Source organism: Perca flavescens, chromosome 15 (assembly GCF_004354835.1).
Source record: "Perca flavescens isolate YP-PL-M2 chromosome 15, PFLA_1.0, whole genome shotgun sequence".
Lineage (NCBI taxonomy): Eukaryota > Metazoa > Chordata > Actinopteri > Perciformes > Percidae > Perca > Perca flavescens.
The window spans coordinates 4,401,751-4,422,247 of record NC_041345.1 but is presented as its reverse complement, the minus strand read 5'-3'; the positions used below and the strand labels follow the sequence as shown (position 1 = coordinate 4,422,247).

Sequence of the window (20,497 nt, the reverse complement as noted above, 5' to 3'; positions counted from 1 at the left end):
GGTTTTAGGACACAACGTCTGTGTATAGTTACGTCATGGTCAATGGAAGAGACCCGGAAAAATAGAAATCGTGACTACGCATGCGCCAACAACAGCGGAGTTTTCGCTGGTAGGCTGTGGGCAGTTCCTGTGATACAGTGAACTGGTGATGTGGATGAAATAACGGTTTCTAGTTCATCAGCTTCGGATGGAAAATGAGGAGATAAAACCAGGTTCTTTTTGTATGAATTTCGAAATTGTAATTGAGTGCGCTTCTTAAAAGCGTGTTAATATTTCTTTGCTTTGTTTTGACTTAACGGGGAGAAGCAACAGCAAGCTAGCGCCAGGCTAGGAAGGCTAGCTAACGTTAGCTAGCAGCGCTCGGCGTAGTTAAAGGCTCAGCTGCCGACACTCGCCAGCTTTATAAAAAGAGGCAAGTTTCTGGGGTTCAAACAGTGATGCAGCTATAAGATAAGTGGCCGACTGTCGTCTGAATATTATCGCTTGGTCAGTTAACTTTTTGTTCTCCAAAAAGGTTTGCAATCGACATGAGATGAGCTAAGTGATGCTTTGATTCAAACCAGCGCAGATCAAACAACTGCAGAGGAGGTAAGTAAAGCAGCAGGATGGAGTCATGAGCACTTAACGCCTATCTATTATTTTAGTTTAGCGTGCTTTTCTTAACTCGTACACTCGTTTAAATGTAATAATCTAAATCACCGGTGATCAGGTAAATATTGTCGCCGCTGGGTTTTTTAATATGATGTCACCCATTCTCTAAAATGCAGCATGAACTGTGGTCACTGTAAAGTAGCCCTGCGGTCTCCAGTGTCTCTGATTGAACACCGCCTTAATAGCCGGATGCTTTACAGTACATGTTTCAGGCAGCTCTGCTAGCCTTAGGACGTATGATGGCCTGTCACACAGACGGCTGATTCGATTGAGGTCAAAGTACAATACACGTTTTGAAAGCTGCCCACGGGTGCAATCTGCAGAATTGATGAGTTGCCTCTCTCTCTCTCTCTCTCTTGTCTGTGGCCCACTGCGAAGCACCGGGCTTTGTTGTTGAAGGTGCGAGCCGGTGCTCGTGATCATCTGCGTTGCTTATATGCAATGAACACCCCTGAGCCTATATTCATTTTTTTTATCAGATATGTAGACAACCTGTTTTGGCTGATTTCCATGCATCCAACCATGGTTGGTAAATACACAAGTAGAATCCATGTCGGACTACTACTCTTATCCATCAGGCTAGGCACTATTGCAAAAAGAAGCCATGATAAATGGTAAGCCCCAATAACCACATATAGTACATTATATCTGTGTGGACAAAGCTGGGAAATACTCTACTTGATGTTGATCACATTAAAACGCGTGATTATGGAAAAAGGAACTGTGTTATATCAGATCAAATCATTGTGCGAGAAGTTTGGCTAATTGCTTTGTAATAAATAAGATACAATAATAAATGATGAAGACTGATATCATGCCAAGTTCTTAAGGCGAGACACTACAGGTGGATAGGGAATTTTTTTTAACTAGCAGATATCACCATGAAACTCTGCCAGTTGATTACTTACATTAAGATGAGAAAAAAAATAATAAGTTTTCTGTAATTAAATGTTTAAATATGCAAATTAGGCATTCTCTAATGAAAAATGCGCTAATTTGCATATATTTAAAAAAACGAAATCTGAGTATTGGATAAAGCCACGTTGAAAATTATTTTTTCATTGTGTTCACATATTAGATGGGGAAAAAATTAAAGAGGGATTGTAATCAAAACAACGTTAACGTTAGGTAGCTTGGAACGCTACCAAGGCTTTGGCAAGCAGCATGAGTCATCCATAACCACATTGAGCGCAAACCTATATTTAGCTGGTGCCCAGTGGGGATTGAAAGTCATTGTGAAAATAGTTTTCATTGTGAATGATTAGATTATCGCCTTCCTGGAGTCCACACCAAGACACTGGTGTAGTCGGAGAGATGACAGTACTGTGGGATCTGCAATGATTAGATCATGTTGGTGGTGGCACATGGAACATCTTTCTGGATGATTTTGATGTTGCAAGCTCCAGTTTGGCCAGTGTTTCAGTGATATATCGTCCCATTCTGATATAGTATCTTCCAATTCTGATGATGTGGCACAAATGCAGCATAACCATAAGGGTTGAGTTCAGTAAACCCAATAAAGACAATTCAGCAGGTTTTGGACTCTGCAATGCTGCACAGTTGTCTTAGTCTTTCAACAACAAATTTTGAGGAAGAGTGAGTCACAGATATGACTTTAAGCCACTCGACACTGAAAGGAAAAAAGTTCTCAGACTTTCCCAGCTGAAACTCTGGTGATCTAATGGCTTCCTTTTTATAAAACAGATTTGTGGAGTAGAACAGATAACGGAACAATTTAGAGTATACATTTAGATGAGGTTACATTATATTCCTACAATCGTTTCACTTTTTAAAATCAGTTTTAGGTCTATCTTATTGCCGCATGTGCGGACTCCGTCTCTTGAGCCTGAACTTTGGTGCTGATTTGTGGGAAGGTGTTTCATTAATCTGAAGAAATATGTTGGTTTTAGTGTTATTTGTAGCTGCACTATATTTCTTCTTTCCACAGCAAAGCACAGGAGAAAAGATGGGGGAGAAATTGGGTCAGCAGCCCCCAGCTCGTTGCTGTCACACTGATTTGCTGTGTTTGAGTGATCCCCCGTGTTGGTGTGTGTGGTTTTTACACGTTTGATCAGCTTCTCCTCACCCACCTACCTTATGCCTTGTCACGTTTTGATCTTGCTTCATTGGTCTTTCCACACAATCTCTTTTGCACCGTAGATCTGTGCAATGTCCTACTTTGCTCTGCAAGAGGATGTTGGCTTGAGATTTAGTTCTTAGACTGTGCAGGCCTGTTGAGATGCATTTGCACATTACAGTGATTCGTTCAGCTTTATAATCTGGAACATGCAGCTGCTTGTTGTTGTCCATAGGCTACTACTTATTTAAAATGTCTAGGTTCAATTAGTTTGCATTACCTAAAGAGCATCACCTTTTTGATTAAGTCTCATACACACCCTTTCTTCATACAGATGGGTCAACTTTGGCGGCCAGACATCGCCCTGTCGGAGAGGTTGGGGAATGACTCTCCTGTCGGCTTCGCCCCGGGGCCCCCAGCCACGGTGGCCCCACAACAGTCCAACTCCTCCTGGGTCCCAGAAGCCCCAGTGGTCACACCAGAAGAGCCAATTTTCCTCATGACCTCCACTGCCCAAATTATTTCAGGGTTTTTTGTTTGGACGGCTCTTCTGATCACGTGTCACCAGGTAAGGAGAGCATGATATTTGGAGGTTACAGGTGATCTATCGGTCAAAGGGGTTCCAACTAAACTTAAACAAGGTTTCAGGCTCTGTCTCCACAACTATTTATTTTGTCCAACAGCTATATGTGTACTGTCTAAGTACCTATTAGAAAGTATTTTATAACACAGCCATACAAATAGCTCCTTTTCAGTAAGAGCAACAGTAGACACTCTCACACCCAGGACCATTTTTCCATGAGCCCCTGTTGATCTTAGGCTCTATAGATGCACACACTAAAGACATGCAGGCACTCAAAGTTCACATCCTGTGGGACAGACAGATTTTCCACACTATGTGTTGCACATTGGCTTAACACTAGGATGTTTATGCTTAAAACACATTTAGTGTTAGTGTGACGAGAATCAGACTAAATTGTTATGAATGATTAAAGCTGGGATGACTATATTGTTTTTAGGTAAGTTTACCATCAGAGTAAGAAGCCCCTCTTATGCATTAAGCATTAGGAACATGATATAAACACTATCTCTCTATGTGCCTAGTGTTTTGGGGAGGGGCATCGTATGCCTCGATTTTATTGCCAACATTAGAGAGATGACAGGAAATGAGGGGAGCGCAAGATAAGTGACGAAATGCAACACATGTCCCTGGTCAGAGGCGAAGCAGATGTGTTGCAATTCATGGTCAGCGCCCCGACGCCAGAGAGCCCCAACCTGCCAGGTTTGATTGACTGAGGTTGATAATGCCCCCTGAAACCCACCCAACATGTGCCAAATACCTCAGGTAGCCTGGCAACACCTCAATGTTTGCTGCCCTAACTGGTGCCTGTCTGTAGCCTGTAGAAGAACTATAGTGTGGATAGTCTCGCAATGCCAGACCTTACTCCACAGCGCTGCGGAGGAGGGTCTGGCTAGTCCACACAGCATTCCGGGATGGGAGAAAAACGTGCTCTGGTTTATTGGCATTTCTTTAAACCAATCATAATCATCTTTGGCAGCGCTAAGCGCCGGACTCAATGACGGCGCCTCGGGAAGAAAATTCCGATTAGACGGATAGTCTAGCTAGCTGTCTGGATTTACCCTGCAGAGATCTGAGGAGCAGTTAACCATAGTCCTCAGAAAGTTTAGAATGCCAACGCAGAAAGCAGAAGGTGACGGACATCCGGCGGAATTTCCTGTGGCACCGGAACAATCGGGTGCGATGCCACATGGGTGGCAGTGAAGGTCAGGGGCCTCGACGGACCAGACCCGGGCGGCAGACGCTGGCTCTGGGGACGTGGAACGTCACCTCTCTGTGGGGGAAGGAGCCGGAACTGGTGCGGGAGGTGGAGCGCTACCGGTTAGATCTGGTGGGGCTTACCTCACGCACAGTCTCGGTTCTGGAACCGTACTCCTGGATAGGGGTTGGACTCTTTTCTTCTCGGAGTTGCCCAGGGTGTGAGGCGCCGGGCGGGTGTGGGGATACTCACAAGCCCCGGCTGGCGCGCTGTGTTGGAGTTTACCCGGTGGGCGAGAGGGTCGCCTCCCTACGCCTGCGGGTTGTGGGGAAAACTCTGACTGTTGTTTGTGCATATGCACCAAACAGGAGTTCGGAGTATTCGGCCTTCTTGGAGACCTTGACTGGAGTCCTGCATGGGGCTCCAGTGGGGACTCCATTGTTCTGCTGGGGGACTTCAACGCACACGTGGGCAATGATGGAGACACCTGGAGGCGTGATTGGGAGGAACGGCCTCCCTGATCTAAACCAGAGTGGTTGTTTGTTGTTGGACTTCTGTGCTAGTCATGGATTGTCTATAACGAACACCATGTTCGAACATAGGGATGCTCATAAGTGTACCTGGTACCAGAGCACCCTAGGCCGAAGGTCAATGATCGATTTCATAATCGTTTCATCTGATCTGAGGCCGTATGTTTTGGACACTTTCGGGTGAAGAGAGGGGCAGAGCTGTCAACCGATCACCATCTGGTGGTGAGTTGGGTCAGGGGTGGGGAAGACTCTGGACAGACCTGGTAAGCCCAAGCGTGTAGTGCGGGTAAATTGGGAACGTCTGGAGGAGGCCCCTGTCCGACAGACTTTCAACTCACACCTCCGGGCGGAGCTTTCGTGCATCCCTGTGGAGGCTGGGGGCATTGAACCCGAGTGGACAATGTTCAAAGTTTCCATTGCTGAAGCTGCGGCGAGGAGCTGTGGTCTTAGGATCTTAGGTGCCTCAAGGGGCGGTAACCCCACGAACACCGTGGTGGACACCAGTGGTCAGGGAAGCCGTCCGACTGAAGAAGGAGTCCTTCCGGGATATGTTATCTCGGAGGACTCCGGAGGCAGTTGCAGGGTACCGAAGGGCCCGAAGGGCTGCAGCCTCTGCCGTGAAAGAGGCAAAGCAGCGGGTGTGGGAGAAGTTTGGAGAAGACATGGAGAAGGACTTTCGGTCGGCACCAAAGTGCTTCTGGAAAACTGTTCGCCACCTCAGGGGGGGCGGGGAACCATCCAAGCTGTGTACAGTAAGGATGGGACACTGTTGACCTCCACTGAGGAGGTAATAGGCGGTGGAAGGAGCACTTTGAGGAACTCCTGAATCCGACTAATACGCCCTCTATGTTAGAGGCAGAGCTGGAGGATAACGGGGATTGTCGTCGATTTCCCAGGCGGAAGTCACTGATGTAGTCAAACAACTCCACAGTGGCAAAACCCGGGGATTGATGAGATCCGTCCAGAAATGCTCAAGGCTCTGGGTGTGGAGGGGCTGTCCTGGTTGACACGCCTCTTCAACATTGCGTGGAAGTCTGGGGACGTGCCAAAGGAGTGGCAGACTGGGGTGGTGGTTCCCCCTTTTAAAAAGGGGACCAGAGGGTGTGTGCCAATTATAGGGGTATCACACTTCTCAGCCTCCCTGGTAAAGTCTACTCCAAGGTGCTGGAAAGGAGGGTTCGGCCGATAGTCGAACCTCGGGTTGAGGAGGAACAATGCGGATTCCGTCCTGGTCGTGGAACAACGGACCAGCTCTTCACTCTCGCAAGGATCCTGGAGGGAGCCTGGGAGTATGCCCAACCGGTCTACATGTGTTTTGTGGATTTGGAGAAGGCGTATGACCGGGTCCCCGGGAGATACTGTGGGAGGTGCTGCGGGAGTATGGGGTGAGGGGGTCTCTACTCAGAGCCATCCAATCTCTGTATGACCAAAGTGAGAGCTGTGTCCGGGTTCTCGGTAGTAAGTCGGACTCGTTTCAGGTGAGGGTTGGCCTCCGCCAGGGCTGGGCGCTTTGTCACCAATCCTGTTTGTAATATTTATGGACAGGATATCGAGGCGTAGTCGGGGTGGGGAGGGTTGCAGTTCGGTGGGCTGGGGATCTCATCGCTGCTCTTTGCAGATGATGTGGTCCTGATGGCATCATCGGCCTGCGACCTTCAGCACTCACTGGATCGGTTCGCAACCGAGTGTGAAGCGGTTGGGATGAGGATCAGCACCTCTAAATCTGAGGCCATGGTTCTCAGCAGGAAACCGATGGAGTGCCTTCTCCAGGTAGGGAATGAGTCCTTACCCCAAGTGAAGGAGTTCAAGTACCTTGGGGTTTTGTTCGCGAGTGAGGGACAATGGAGCGGGAGATTGGTCGGAGAATAGGGCAGCGCGGTGCGGTATTGCATTCAATCTATCGCACCGCCAGGACGAAAAGAGAGCTGAGCCAGAAGGCAAAGCTCTCGATCTACCGGTCAGTTTTCGTTCCTACCCTCACCTATGGTCATGAAGGCTGGGTCATGACCGAAAGAACGAGATCCAGGGTACAAGCGGCCGAAATGGGTTTCCTCAGGAGGGTGGCTGGCGTCTCCCTTAGAGATAGGGTGAGAAACTCAGTCATCCGTGAGGAGCTCGGAGTAGAGCCGCTGCTCCTTTGCGTCGAAAGGAGCCAGTTGAGGTGGTTCGGGCATCTGGTAAGGATGCCCCCTGGGCGCCTCCCTAGGGAGGTGTTCCAGGCACGTCCAGCTGGGAGGAGGCCTCGGGGAAGACCCAGGACTAGGTGGAGGGATTATATCTCCAACCTGGCCTGGGAACGCCTCGGGATCCCCCAGTCGGAGCTGGTTAATGTTGCTCGGGAAAGGGAAGTTTGGGGTCCCCTGCTGGAGCTGCTCCCCCCGCGACCCGACACCGGATAAGCGGACGAAGATGGATGGATGGATGGACCGGAACAATCCTGGAAAATAAACGTTGTCGATATAGACTGTAGTGTGGATGATGTGAGGAAAATCTCTGGAGAATGTTTATTGTTAGTGGTGCAGATAAGTGCAGTATAGTGCATACATGCTGTTTGCCCTGTTTGTGTCAGTTTATCAGCCTTCATGTTACAGTGAAAAATTTAGTAAGCTTCCCTTTTATTTAAGTAAGATCTACTCTACCTCGGCTTAGATTAATGATATGTCCTCCATTGTTCTTTACACACAGGCTTAAAGAAGAGTCCTATTTCACTGTGGCTCTGGTGGTTCTTGCTCGACTTCGACATGAAAGGGCAGTGTGTGTGTGTGTGTGTGTGTGTGTGTGTGTGTAGGAGGGTCACCAAGCAACAAGCCCTGTGAGCGGAGTGCACTGTCTCGCTCGGTGTATTGTCACCCACTGTTTGTTATTTTACCAAAGGTGTGTGTCTGTTTGCAGACCAGGAAAGGTGATAGGTGAGACATTGTGTAAGCAGAGAGGAGCCGGATGGAGCAGACAGAGGTGCTGCTGACAAAGGCCCACCCTGTTCTTCCTGCCGTCTACCGTTCTCAATAGGAGTGATGAAAGCCCAGTGTCAAACTACCCAAAACAACGTGCTGTGCATGCACGCACACCACACCGTGCTCCAATGTCCGACTTAGGCAAACGTATACCGGCTATACTCTGACCTGTACGGACAGACTAGAGCCTGATGAGAACACACATGCAGCTTTCAGGTAGCAGTTAGTTTCAGTTAAACTCCTTTATCTATACAGTTATTAGCTGTGGTTTCACAAGGAGGACACTGATAAATATTCCCCTTACAGTATCTTTTCCCACTTCGTTTTTAATGTGACAAATATGTGTTGCTGTTTTGTATTTACAAGACCTAATTTTTGGGACATTTTATGCACATTTCACACAATTGTAAATATGTACAGTATGTTCTGAATCCTGCCATCAACAGACAAAAGCAATTCAAAACAATCCAGTGTACTGCATCACAGCTTGTGATCTGTGACTAAATAAATAGGTTGAAACTCCTTCACTGGTATAACCCGTATACATTATATCAACTGCATGTTTTATGTGTGTGTTTGTGGTAAATACAGATGTGCTCATGAGCATGCGTGCGTGTTCCAGTGAGTCTTTTTGTCTTTCTCTCCCTCCTTTTGATTTAATTTCACTTTTAGCTTATGCAGTATTTCTAGCACGAGCAGCTCTATTGCAAAGCCAGATGATTCAATATGACGCCATCAAGAAAAGACGCTCCAGCTGCTCCCTTAGCAACTTACGGAAGGCTGATGTTGTTGACAAGTTAAACGTTCAAACCTGCTGTTTTTGTAGTGCTGAGCCAAAAAAAGGCTCTTACTCCTAAAGAACATGTTGCATTCAGTCACCATCCACACATATGTCCATATAATCATTACCAACTGGCACAGCGTGTGATATCTGATGACATCAGATGTCAGAAGTGTCTCAGTTTCAGGCTCTGGGAGTGACTCGTTTGTGCGCCACATCTGTGACAGAATCATAAATAAAATGTAACATTGAATAGATATTTGCTATTCACTACCCAAAGCACATAAGTATATATTTTACTCATTGCAAATTCCTGGTTAGATAATAGTGTCTTTCATGGGAGCATTGTATAAAGTATGCTGTTGGACTTCTGACCTTTTGCTTTCTCTGTTCTTTTTAGATCTACATGCATCTGCGTTACTACAGCTCTCCAAATGAACAGAGGCACATAGTAAGGATCCTCTTCATAGTCCCCATCTATGCCTTCGACTCCTGGCTCAGCCTTCTCTTTTTCACCAATGAGGAGTATTACGTGTACTTTGACACGGTCCGAGACTGCTACGAAGGTGAGTGGAATGAGGAGGGCAGTTCAATGAGCTGGTACACCACAAGCATTTTCTGCTGCAGGCTGGATTATGTTCTGCCATACTTGGCATGCAAATGGCAGAATATTCACCACAGCGGAGGGGAGCCAGAGTTTTGTGTTCCAGTGTGTCTTTTGACTCCCAGTAGAAATAAGAGTGTGAGAATTTATGTGGCGTGATACCCCAGTGGCAGATGGCCTTTGTAGTGTCTTCATTTGCAAAGGTTGCCATCTTTGTCTCCATGGCCTCTTGGGATTGCATGGGAGGGGGAAAGCTGTTTCCTAGCAACTGTATGAAAACCCGTGAGCACATCCTTGAGAAGACTTTTAAATGGCATCTCACTCATAAGCGGGTAAATCGTAAGCTTCTTCTTTATCTTAGAAGGCCTCTACTGTCACAGGAATTTCTCACACTATTTTGAGAATAATTTAAAATGCAGCAAGCAATGATCTAACATAGCCTACTATAGTTATTCTGATGGCCGTTTGCTTTTATTATTCCATTGTCACCATTGAACTTTGTTAGGATAATTGCCTGGACCTGCTCGTAGTGCTGGAACTATTAGTTAATCTACAGGAAGGCAAAGATGCCAAACATCAGCTGGTTCAAGTGTCTTCATCGTGAGGATTTGCTTGAACGGTTGGTTTGATAATCCATTTAAAGCAGTGTTTCTCAACGGGGGTGGTACAGCCCCCCCCCCCAGGGGGTGTTCAGAGGATGACTGGGGGGGCAAACAGTTGTCGTGAACTTTATAGTCTATATTAAACGTTAACATCAGTTTAATAAGTCTATGAACATAGCTGTCAAACATTTTTCATTCAATGATATGATATGATTTTTTTTTTTTTAATAACAAAAGTACCAACAATAATAGGACTAATAACAACAATAATAATTATCATAACAATAATAGGATCTAATCATTAATATTCAGGGCAAATTGGTCTACATCTTATTTGATGGGGGGGCGGTAAGGGACCTGGATAATGGGTAGGGGGGTTGAGAACCACTGATTTAAAGTCTTTGACTTGGATTCAGAACTTGTAATGGGCATTCATCACTGTTTTACATGACCCTTTTATAGACTCAGTTCATTGATTCTACAGGAACATACTTTACAGATTAATTCAAACAAAAACAATGGTTAGTTGAAGCCCTGCACACAATAATAACACCATGTTATGTGCAAGGCTGCTGTGAGTCGGTTTGGTCAGTTGGCTGTACTTGTGTCTTGTAGTGTGTGTACAGTGGGTGAGAGATGGCATGGTAAGGCTAATGTGTTGGTTAACGTAGAAACAGACTGCTGCTCTTCATATAGACACAGTTAGTGCCGTCCACTGCAGGTCAAAGGTCAAATAAACACATTGTTATACTCATATACAGTCAGGCTGTATATGTCTCTGTTCATATTACAGAATGAATAAATAGTGTGTGATAGGAGAGGTTACTGTTTATGCTATTAGATATGATAGAAGTGACAACTAGCTTTATTAAGGTACAGTAATGAAATGGTGAGCTTTGTCTCCACAATAAAGGATCTAGATTAATGACTAAGACATGCATATGTGTTGATGGTAGTAACACATGGATGGATATTTATGCTCTGAAAATGCATGTTCATGTTATTTTCATCTGCCAGCCCCAGTCAAGCTAAATAGCAGTGAAAGTACATTTTAGAGTGAAAAAAATATTGTGTCTTTGACCTGTTATGCAACATTAACAAAGGCAGCACTGTGCTGACTGTGTTCTGGCAGGGGTTGCTACAACCACAGGCTTGCTTTTAAACTCAGCCACTTTAAACAGTAACGAGAGCAGAGGCAGTGGGAAGCTGGTATCTGTGGGTTACCCTTAAATTAGCCTGAGAACACCTGGGGCAGCAGATGAAAAAACCTTCCACTCTCTCAGGGACACCAACTACTAGGATCAGTATGCAGTCCAGTCACGTTTATTTAAATTTGAGGTTACTTCTCAACAAAATATCTAATAAATTATTAGTGTTTGCCTTATAGCAAATAAACTATTGATCTGTACACCGATCTGTCCTGTACTCTGTATATAGGTCAATGAATCGATTGATGGAGTAGTTATCAACTATTAAATTAATTGCCAACTATTTTGATTAGCGATTAATCGGTTTGAGTCATTTTTTCGTGTGGAAAAAAGTAAAACAATTATCTGATTCCAGCTTCTTAGATTTGAATATTTACTATAACTTACATTACATAGATGTAATGTATTGATTTCTTATTTATTTGTTATTTTAAAAAACAATTGTGCATTCAAATTGAAAATAGAATGTAATCAAACTTCTTAAAATAAATTAAAATAGATAAAATGTAGCAGTAGAAACAAAATAGTGTATTGGTCAAACATACAATAGTAATCAAACAGATACCAAACATTCTTTTTTGGATTTGCTTGATTCAACTGGTAGTATTATACTTTGCAGTATTACCACCGACCCCTCGAAACATTTACTCTGCAGACATAGCAACCAGCCGACCAACTAGTTGGCGTGGTAAGCGTGAAATGTCTCCACACAGCCGACTCTTTGGCTCGCTCCATGTTGCTTAACGGTTAACTCAACTCTTACAGCATGCGACACACGTGCTGCTGACAAATGGCGTAGGATGTGCTGCAACGGAGAAAAAAAAACTTAAAAACTGGACTGAACAGCTATTTTGTCAATATTGGGCCCGATATCCGATCTTAATATCGGATCGGTGCACCCCTAGTAAGAGCAGGTATGTCGGTGTCACATCCATGGTGTCATTGCATTTATGAATTGGTATTACCGTGAAAGCAACCAGTGTAGCTGGCTGCTTTGATTAGGTTGATTACATTCACATCTGACCAGTGGATAGAATAAAAAGGATCTACACAGGGCTCCTGGGTAGCTCACCTGGTAGAGCGTGCGCCCCATGTACAGAGGCTAAGTCCTCGCCGTCACGATACAATATTATTGTGATTTTAAACATATTGCAATATTCTGCAATATATTGCAATGTATTACCTTTTTTCCAACTTCAAATTTTTCTCAATTTCAAATGAAGCACCGAAAATTTTGTCAACATCTGTTTTATCTAAAAAGATACATTTCTCTGTCTGTTCATCTCACTTCAGTTGTATTGCTGCAAAATGGGATTGTCAAGCAGACAGACTGACCAACACATATATCATAAAAGATCGATACTTGGCATCTGTGTATCGATACAGTATTGCCATGAAAAATATCGCAATACTATGCTGTATCGATTTTTTTTTTCCCCCACCCCTACTGACTATCCTCTCTATGGTGTTCCTTTCAACTTTCATTTTTTCATTTTTTTGGTTTCTCTGTTTATTTACTTGACCAAGACAAAGCGGACTAACACAAAACTTTATCCTGGACCTGTCTGGTATGTTCCTTGGGCTTCATGATGCTGTTTGTTCACTAAGGTTGACTCTAACAAACTTCTGAGGCCTTCACAGAACAGCTGGATTTATACTGGGATTAGATTACACACAGGTGGACTCTGTTTACTAGTTAGGTGACTTCTAAAGGCAATTGGTTGCACTGGATTTTATTTAGGGCTAACAGAGTAAAGGGGGCTGAATACTTTTGCACGCCACACTTTTCAGTGTTTAATTTGTAAAAAAAAAAAAAGTAAACCATGTATCATTTTCCTTCCATTTCAAAATTATGCGCCACTTTGTGTTGGTCTAACACATAAAATCCCAATAAAATACATTTACGTTTGGGGTTGTAACGTGACAAAATTTGGAAAAGTTCAAGGGGTATGAATACTTTTGCAAGCCTCTGTATGTGCGCCTGCTCCACCAACCCATCCAACCAGCCACTACCCAATCATTTCTAAGCCTGCTGATGTGGGGGTGGGGGGTGACTCACCTTTCTGCTTTGAAATGGCGAGCTCAGCAGTTCCAAAACAAAATCAGCAAAATATAATTATGTAATTATAAGTGTTGACAACACTGTATAAAACTAACCGACTGCTGCTATAACTATCACGCATCAGACAGTATGTTTTTGGAGGTTGCTAATGATATTTAGTGTCTCCGAACCCACAGCAGCGACGTCAACATGATATTTTTGTAAGAACTTCAGTATAAATGCAGTTAGTTCGGGTCCCTGCTCAATTACTGTGCTTTTTTTTTATTTTTCTATGCGACACTCTTCAGCCTTTGTCATCTACAACTTCCTGAGTCTGTGCTACGAGTATCTGGGAGGAGAGAGCGCCATCATGGCCGAGATCAGAGGGAAACCCATCGAGTAAGTCTTGTTTGTTCAGATCTTCCCTTTTTGGATTCCATTCTCTCTTGCTGGTATAAATACCTTACAGTCATTTCATGTATAAATAGCCTGCCTACTTTCCCAACCATTTTGACCTGTATGAACCTGCACTCCACTTTAGGTCAAGCTGTATGTATGGCACCTGTTGTCTGTGGGGCAAGACCTACTCCATTGGCTTCCTCAGGTTTTGCAAACAGGTACCCAATCACCGTCTCTTGGCTCATATAATGTACATAGTTTAATATTACTCAAATGGTGTGCTTTATGGATAGAGGAACTGTCCAGTGTTCCATGTTTTATTATTTTTCCTTTACTGAAGGTATCCTAAAAGAGAAACTGCCATGTCAATGTTAGATTCTCAAATACACTTTACAACACAAGTTTGTATGCTAATTCTCAGTAGGATCAGCTGTACTAGTGACACTGAGTCATTGATTTAATGTTAATATCAGAAATATTTCCTTAACCCTAGTGTTGTCCTCCGGGGGAAAATCAACACTTTTTTTCAAATTTTTTCGACACATTTTTCGATGCTTTTTTTAAACGTTTTTGACGCTTTTTAAAACATTGTTAGTGCCTTGTTGTTTGACGCTTTTTCGAAAGCTTTATTCTGCTGTTTTCTAGGCTTTCAATGCCTTTAGTTGCTTTTTTTCAATGTTTTTGGCACTTCTATGTCATTTTAGTTAACATTCTTTGACGTTTTTTTTAAACATTTTAATTGCGAAGAGCGCTGCTTTGAACTGAACCATCCATGTTATTTTTGGGCAATTTTGTTGAAAGAAACCCAGATTTCTGATATAGAAAACTTTGAAAAGGGGTCAGACTCGACCTGAGGACAACAGGAGGGTTAATGTGATTGGCATTGAAAATGTCTTGTCAGAAGCTTTATACTCAGTTTAGCAATTTTAATTAAAAGACAATAGGACTTATGAGTGAAAGTCTGGTGCAGCATTGCTGCAATTGACTGACCTGTTATTTCTTCCCGACGTCAGTCTTCTCTTTTGTTCCTACCGTGTTTGCTTGTTCTCCTCTCACTCTCTCCGTCTCTCTCACTCTTCCTTCTTCAGGCAACTCTCCAGTTCTGTGTGGTGAAACCTCTGATGGCAATGATCACTGTCATTCTTCAGGCCTTCGGGAAATACAAAGATGGAGACTTTAAGTATGTTTCCGCAACAACTTAGAGCAGATTGACATTCATGGTTTGTGTCAGACCACTGTAGACACTGAGCAGATTCAGCCCAAAGTCTTTTCAGACCATAATGGCTGAGCAGCATTGGTTGAATCCAGATAATTCATATCTGTAATGAGTTATCATTTTTAAAAGATATAAAATCTCTAGTTATCTCTACTGTGCATTTCTTAGGTTGTTACTCTCAAATCCCTAATGAGGGCCTGTAAAAAAAACATTAAGATTACTGCTCTACTGTCCAAACCATCTTTTTATGAACCTAAAGCTGCATATTGTAAAAAATCATTGTTCTTCAAAAGGAAGAGCTACAGTTATTTTCCCAGATGAAAATTGTCTTAATAAACTTGCCAAGTTGATTTGTAAATCAGATTTACCTCTTCTTTGTTTCCTCACTTAGACATTTGCCTTGTATGTCATCACTAAAGCACATTCTTTTTTTTACCTGTCTCTCTCCTCCAGCGTTGCTAGTGGCTACCTGTATGTGACCATTATCTACAACATCTCCGTCAGTCTGTCGCTCTACGCTCTCTTCCTCTTCTACTTCGCCACACGTGAACTGCTTGTCCCATACAACCCCGTGCTCAAGTTCTTCATGGTCAAATCAGTCATCTTTCTCTCCTTCTGGCAAGGTAAGAAGACCGACCTTCTGAACTCCCTACATGTGTGCATTATTTAATTCAGCAGCCTGTTGGTACGTTTTTATTCAAATATTGCGTATATATTAAGTGAATTTTCTAAAGGTCGGTAAAAGAAAATCGAAACCTGTAACTGTGCAAATATTCAAGAGGGTGCAACAAGATGACATACTGATATTAAAAGAGAGCTTTGTTTCAGTCGTGAATTATTTAGTTTTATTCTGGATGGTTTTGCTGCTGCCATTTTTATTTTTGGGTTTCTGAAATTAGTAGAAGAGGTTGTCCTGTACCCTCGTCTCTCAGTTCACACCTCGTTTTTTAATATGCCAACTTTTGTCTTGTTCGAACAGGTGATTGTTACATTTCTGGGCGTCCAGTCTCACGCGCTGATTTAGAATGAACACACATTTATTTTGTGCCTGTTCTCTACGATTCAGGGATGCTGCTGGCCATCCTGGAGAAGTGTGGAGCCATCCCTCAGATCACCTCAGCCGGTTTCTCTGTGGGCGAGGGAACAGTTGCCGCTGGTTACCAAAACTTCATCATCTGCATTGAGATGTTCTTTGCTGCCGTCGCTTTGCGCCATGCCTTTACTTACAAGGTGTACATGGATAAAAGGCTGGACTCATATGGTGAGGGACGTGTGTGTGTGTGTGTGTGTGTGTGTGTGTGTGTGTGTGTGTGTGTGTGTGTGTGTGTGTGTGTGTGTGTGTGTGTGTGTGTGTGTGTGTGTGTGTGTGTGTGTGTGTGTGTGTGTGTGTGTGTGTGTGTGTGTGTGTGGCTAGTGTAATTCTGATGGGTTTGAGATAGGCCTGCACAATAAATTGTTATAAAATCTCAATTCACCCCTGTTCACAATTTAATTTTGAAATTTGTTTTTTAAAGATTATTTTTTGGCCATTTTCGGCCTTTATTTTGATAGGACGGCTGAAGACATGAAAGGCAAGCAGTTAAAGAGTGTGCTAAGAAATCATTCTGTTTTTGATACTGTACTTAAATTGTCAATTGACAAACTCCATTTCTCTAGAGACTGAAGCTGTAGCTGCAGCATTATGATCGACATGTTTTAATTATGTAAAGACATGTTCAAGGAGTTCAGATAGAGCCTGTATCACGGCCTTATTTAGTTCAGTGTGTTATATGTCACTATTTTTGGTAGCCGACTGTACTTAAATGGCCAGTATTTACTTTATTTTATTTATTCATTGAAGCCTCTATGTTTACAGACTTGTGGTGATGCACAATGTGCTGTAGGTGCCAAAAAAAAATCTATGTTTGGTACTTCCAATTTGTTTGGTTTTGTCATGGATCATGTGTGCACCAAACATTACACATCGTGAGAAAAAAAAATCCTGGCAGTGAATTGTTGATATCAATTCTAAACTAAAAAATTGTGATTCCTATTTTTCCCCGCATCGTGCAGGCCTAGTTTGAGATTTAAAAAACTAAAGCAAAACGTGTAGCTAGTGTGTATGTTATAGTGTGTACTGTAATCTGTCTGCTCTGAATGTGAATGGTTCTCCATACAGACTGATTTCTGCCGTCTAACAGAACTGATCTGACCTTCCTCTTTGTGTCCCAACCTTTTTTTTTTTTTTTTTTTTTTTTTTTTTACTTTGAATCCTATCTTTAACACTCTATATATTTTGAGTCTCTTTTCTTCTGCTTTTCCTTCATTTTCATCTTGACTTTCTTGTGATCCTTGTCTCTCTTTTTCCTTTTCCTCTCTTCTTCACTGCGCTGCACTGAAAGGCTCATTTCCTATCTATGGACAGTACGGTAGGTCTGATGTTAGCTGTGTTTCTATATGTGTTTGTCCCAAGTAAAGTGCTTTTTGTTTGCCTTTTTTAAATTTTGATTGTTGTTAAATGTCCATTTCAGTTTACACTTTTAAAATTGGGGTTCGACAGCTTTCTTGTTTAGTTTCTTTGTTCATATTGCAGTCAGTGAGTTCAGGCTTTGAACATTTAGCTTGTCACCGTTTTGTCTGTCTGATGTTCCTACCCTGGCTCAGTGTCCCCCCTCCTCCCAGCTGAAAAACATTTGTGTTGAGAAAGAAATGAGGTGCTAAGATCTAAAGTAATGTAAATTAGTAATTAAACAGATGTTAAATCATCACCTTCCTTAAATGTTAAAATGTGCACTCATCATGACCTCCAGTAATATCCTACTGTTGCTTTATTATATAATCTGCATGTCTATGGAATTTCGGGAAACTGTTTATTATTTATTCCATCCGGCAAAATTTCAAAGATTTTTTGGGGAAAATTCAGTTAGAAGGAAACATAAGTTTATGGATTTTCTCAGTTTGATACCTCCCTCCCTGTCCATCCTGTTCTGGGTCTATTTATTAATATTCCGACGTCTCTGCCTTACCTTCAGGTCGCTGTGCCCCAATGAAGAGCATCTCCAGCAGCCTGAAGGAGACCATGAATCCGGGGGACATGGTCCAGGATGCCATCCATAACTTCTCCCCAGCGTATCAGCAGTACACCCAGCAGTCCACACTGGAGCGAAGTGGGGGGCCACCCCTCTCCCGTAGCCACAGTAACCTCAGCACCCGCGGGGACAACGAAAAGACCCTGCTGCTCAGCTCTGACGACGAGTTCTGAGACTCAAACACACGCTCGCTTTACGCCCGTAGTCCACATAGATTTATTTTTTTTTTTAATCACCTTTGTGAGACACATCACGTGTTTTGTTGTTACCTTAACATGGAAGATCAGATTTGGTTTCCCTTTTTGTTTTGTTTTTTACATTTAGAATGGAAAGATCTGATTCATGTCAGACTTATGGAGCTGTGGTTGACAGACTGTGGGAAGGGATTGAGTGTTTTTACAAGGAAAGAGAGGTAATAATTGGATCAGTAGGAACAGAGGATGGAAAGGTTGTTGTCAAATTTAGTCAGGAAGAAGAGAAGTCACGATGTTTAGACATTATCAGGTTTACTAACTGGTCATGTTGTCATTTGTATTGATGTCATAGAGGCCATTAATGACAGAACTACCATATCACACGGGTCCAAATAACCCCTGCCTGCATATAGCGTCCTTAAGCTGAAACATACAAATAAATGACAGATATAAGGTGTATGCTAGAGCAAATAAGTGCCATCTTAATCTAACACCCTTCATCTTTCAGTTATTATATTGATTCTGAATCCAAACTCCTCCTCTGCCAATTTTGCCTCTTACCGAAACATTGCCAAATATTGAAGAGTACCCCGTGCTCCAGTCAATGAGACACACTGTCTTAAGATTTAGAATTGATTTATAGTCGAGCAAAACTAAGGAGCCTTTGAATTGCCAGGCTTTGTTTTAATATATAACAATTTAATCACATTCTTTTATTTTAATGTATGACCTTGAAGGTTTTAAATTTAAAGAGTAGTTTGTTGGAAAATTGTTATTCCAGAAATCTTCTAGATATTCAGTGTTTTCATTTTGTTGTGGGTTCTTATGAACAAGTAGCTCAAATGTGTAATTCTATGAAGCTGTTGGGCTCCTCGTGCAATGCTATTGTTTGTGTAGCACTGAGGTAACAGCTGTAGGAGAGATTTTAGTGTGTGGCAGGGAGACGGGCGGAAGGGCGAAACCCACACTGATTACAGATTACTGAAGAAGAAACAGTTCCCTGCAGAGCCGGCCCAGCTGTGATGTGCTGTGGATTGTAATCCCATAATTAAGGGCATAACATGTAGCCCAGATCAGGCCTGCCTCTGCTGGTTATTGTTTATAAAGGTGTCACTGCTATAGAGAGTTAGTCAAGGCGTCAGTCATTACAGACAGATAAGGCCATGCCAAGATGTGTCGGGTCTTAAATCAGACCAAAATCACATCTGGAAAAGGAATATATGGGCATTAAAAGTTTGTATGCAAGATGCATAGATGCACTCAGATTTGTTCAGGGGCGCACTACAGCGGTGATGCATGTTAGAGAAAAAATCCTCAAGCTGCCTGTCATCCTCTGTTTTTCCTATTAGGAGAGTTTCTACGTTATCAACTGATGTTTAATATGCGTTTTAGCAGGGGCCAGTAAAGAAGCGGCTTGTGATCGTAAACGTAAATGTTTGACGGCAGAGCACAGCGATATATAAAAGCTGAGTAGATCCTTTTTGCTGTCTCGTTTTCCTCTTACCTTACAGTGAGTGCAGTCTAAACACATTTTACAGATTGACCGCAGGTAAACGAACAGTATGAATGTAGTCCGGATGAAGAATTAACAGACGAATGGATGTGCATCCGTCAAAGGAGAACACTCAACTTTCTGATGAGAAAATCGTATTCAGTCCGCAGAATAACCCATAACCCTACCAGCCACCTCTTACACGCAGTTAATAACACATCACTTTTTTTATCTGACTTTCCACTGAACCTGTAGTGCTTCAGTTAAAGGCAAGGTTTGGTTGAGTTGTAACACTTAACTTAGTTGTGAAAAAGTGAAATGTGCTGCCTTTTACTCTGCCCCAAGTTAACAGCATATCAAACTCAGGCATCTCGATTCAAAACACTATCAAATGATAGCTTTGGTAGTATGATTTGAAAGCTAGATGTTAATCACAAAGCTGAATATATATTAAACGAGGAAATATTATACCAGAAGGGAAGGAATGTTGTAAATAGTTCAATTAAGTGCTGCGAATGATGACACTAATGGCATTGCTTGGTGTAATGCTTTAGTTTAATATTTTAATTTTCATATATTCTCCTGTTTTATTTCTGTTGTACACTTTTTAATTTGTATATTGGTAATATTATCTCTTGTTTTGATGCTCTATTGGTTCCTGTCGGTGTTAAAAAGGAAATAAAATACAAATCCAAACAAGACATTTCTGTCAGGTTTTTGTTTAAGACAGCTTATTGACACTAGCACAATCACAACAATATGTAATGGGTACCTAACTGTATTACATCCCATGAATACAAAACTAGGAGATGCCATCATTAAACCAAAATAATATCAAATGTAAATTTCTCCCTTTTAGTTTCAGATTCTACTCTCAAATGTGATTTACAGAGCAGGTAGCA

At 42.6% G+C, this 20,497-nt stretch overlaps 1 protein-coding gene across 1 annotated transcript; it reads left to right on the top strand.

Moving 5' to 3' along the window:
• Window positions 1-73: 73 nt before the first annotated feature.
• Window positions 74-20,296, top strand: LOC114569848 (transmembrane protein 184B-like). Its single transcript, XM_028599953.1, has 10 exons — window positions 74-212; window positions 515-588; window positions 3,063-3,296; window positions 9,172-9,337; window positions 13,535-13,625; window positions 13,768-13,843; window positions 14,714-14,805; window positions 15,295-15,464; window positions 15,908-16,102; window positions 17,853-20,296. Exons 3-10 carry the CDS (start codon window positions 3,063-3,065, stop codon window positions 18,080-18,082), a joined length of 1,254 nt encoding a protein of 417 aa, XP_028455754.1. The 5' UTR covers window positions 74-212; window positions 515-588; the 3' UTR covers window positions 18,083-20,296.
• Window positions 20,297-20,497: the final 201 nt, after the last annotated feature.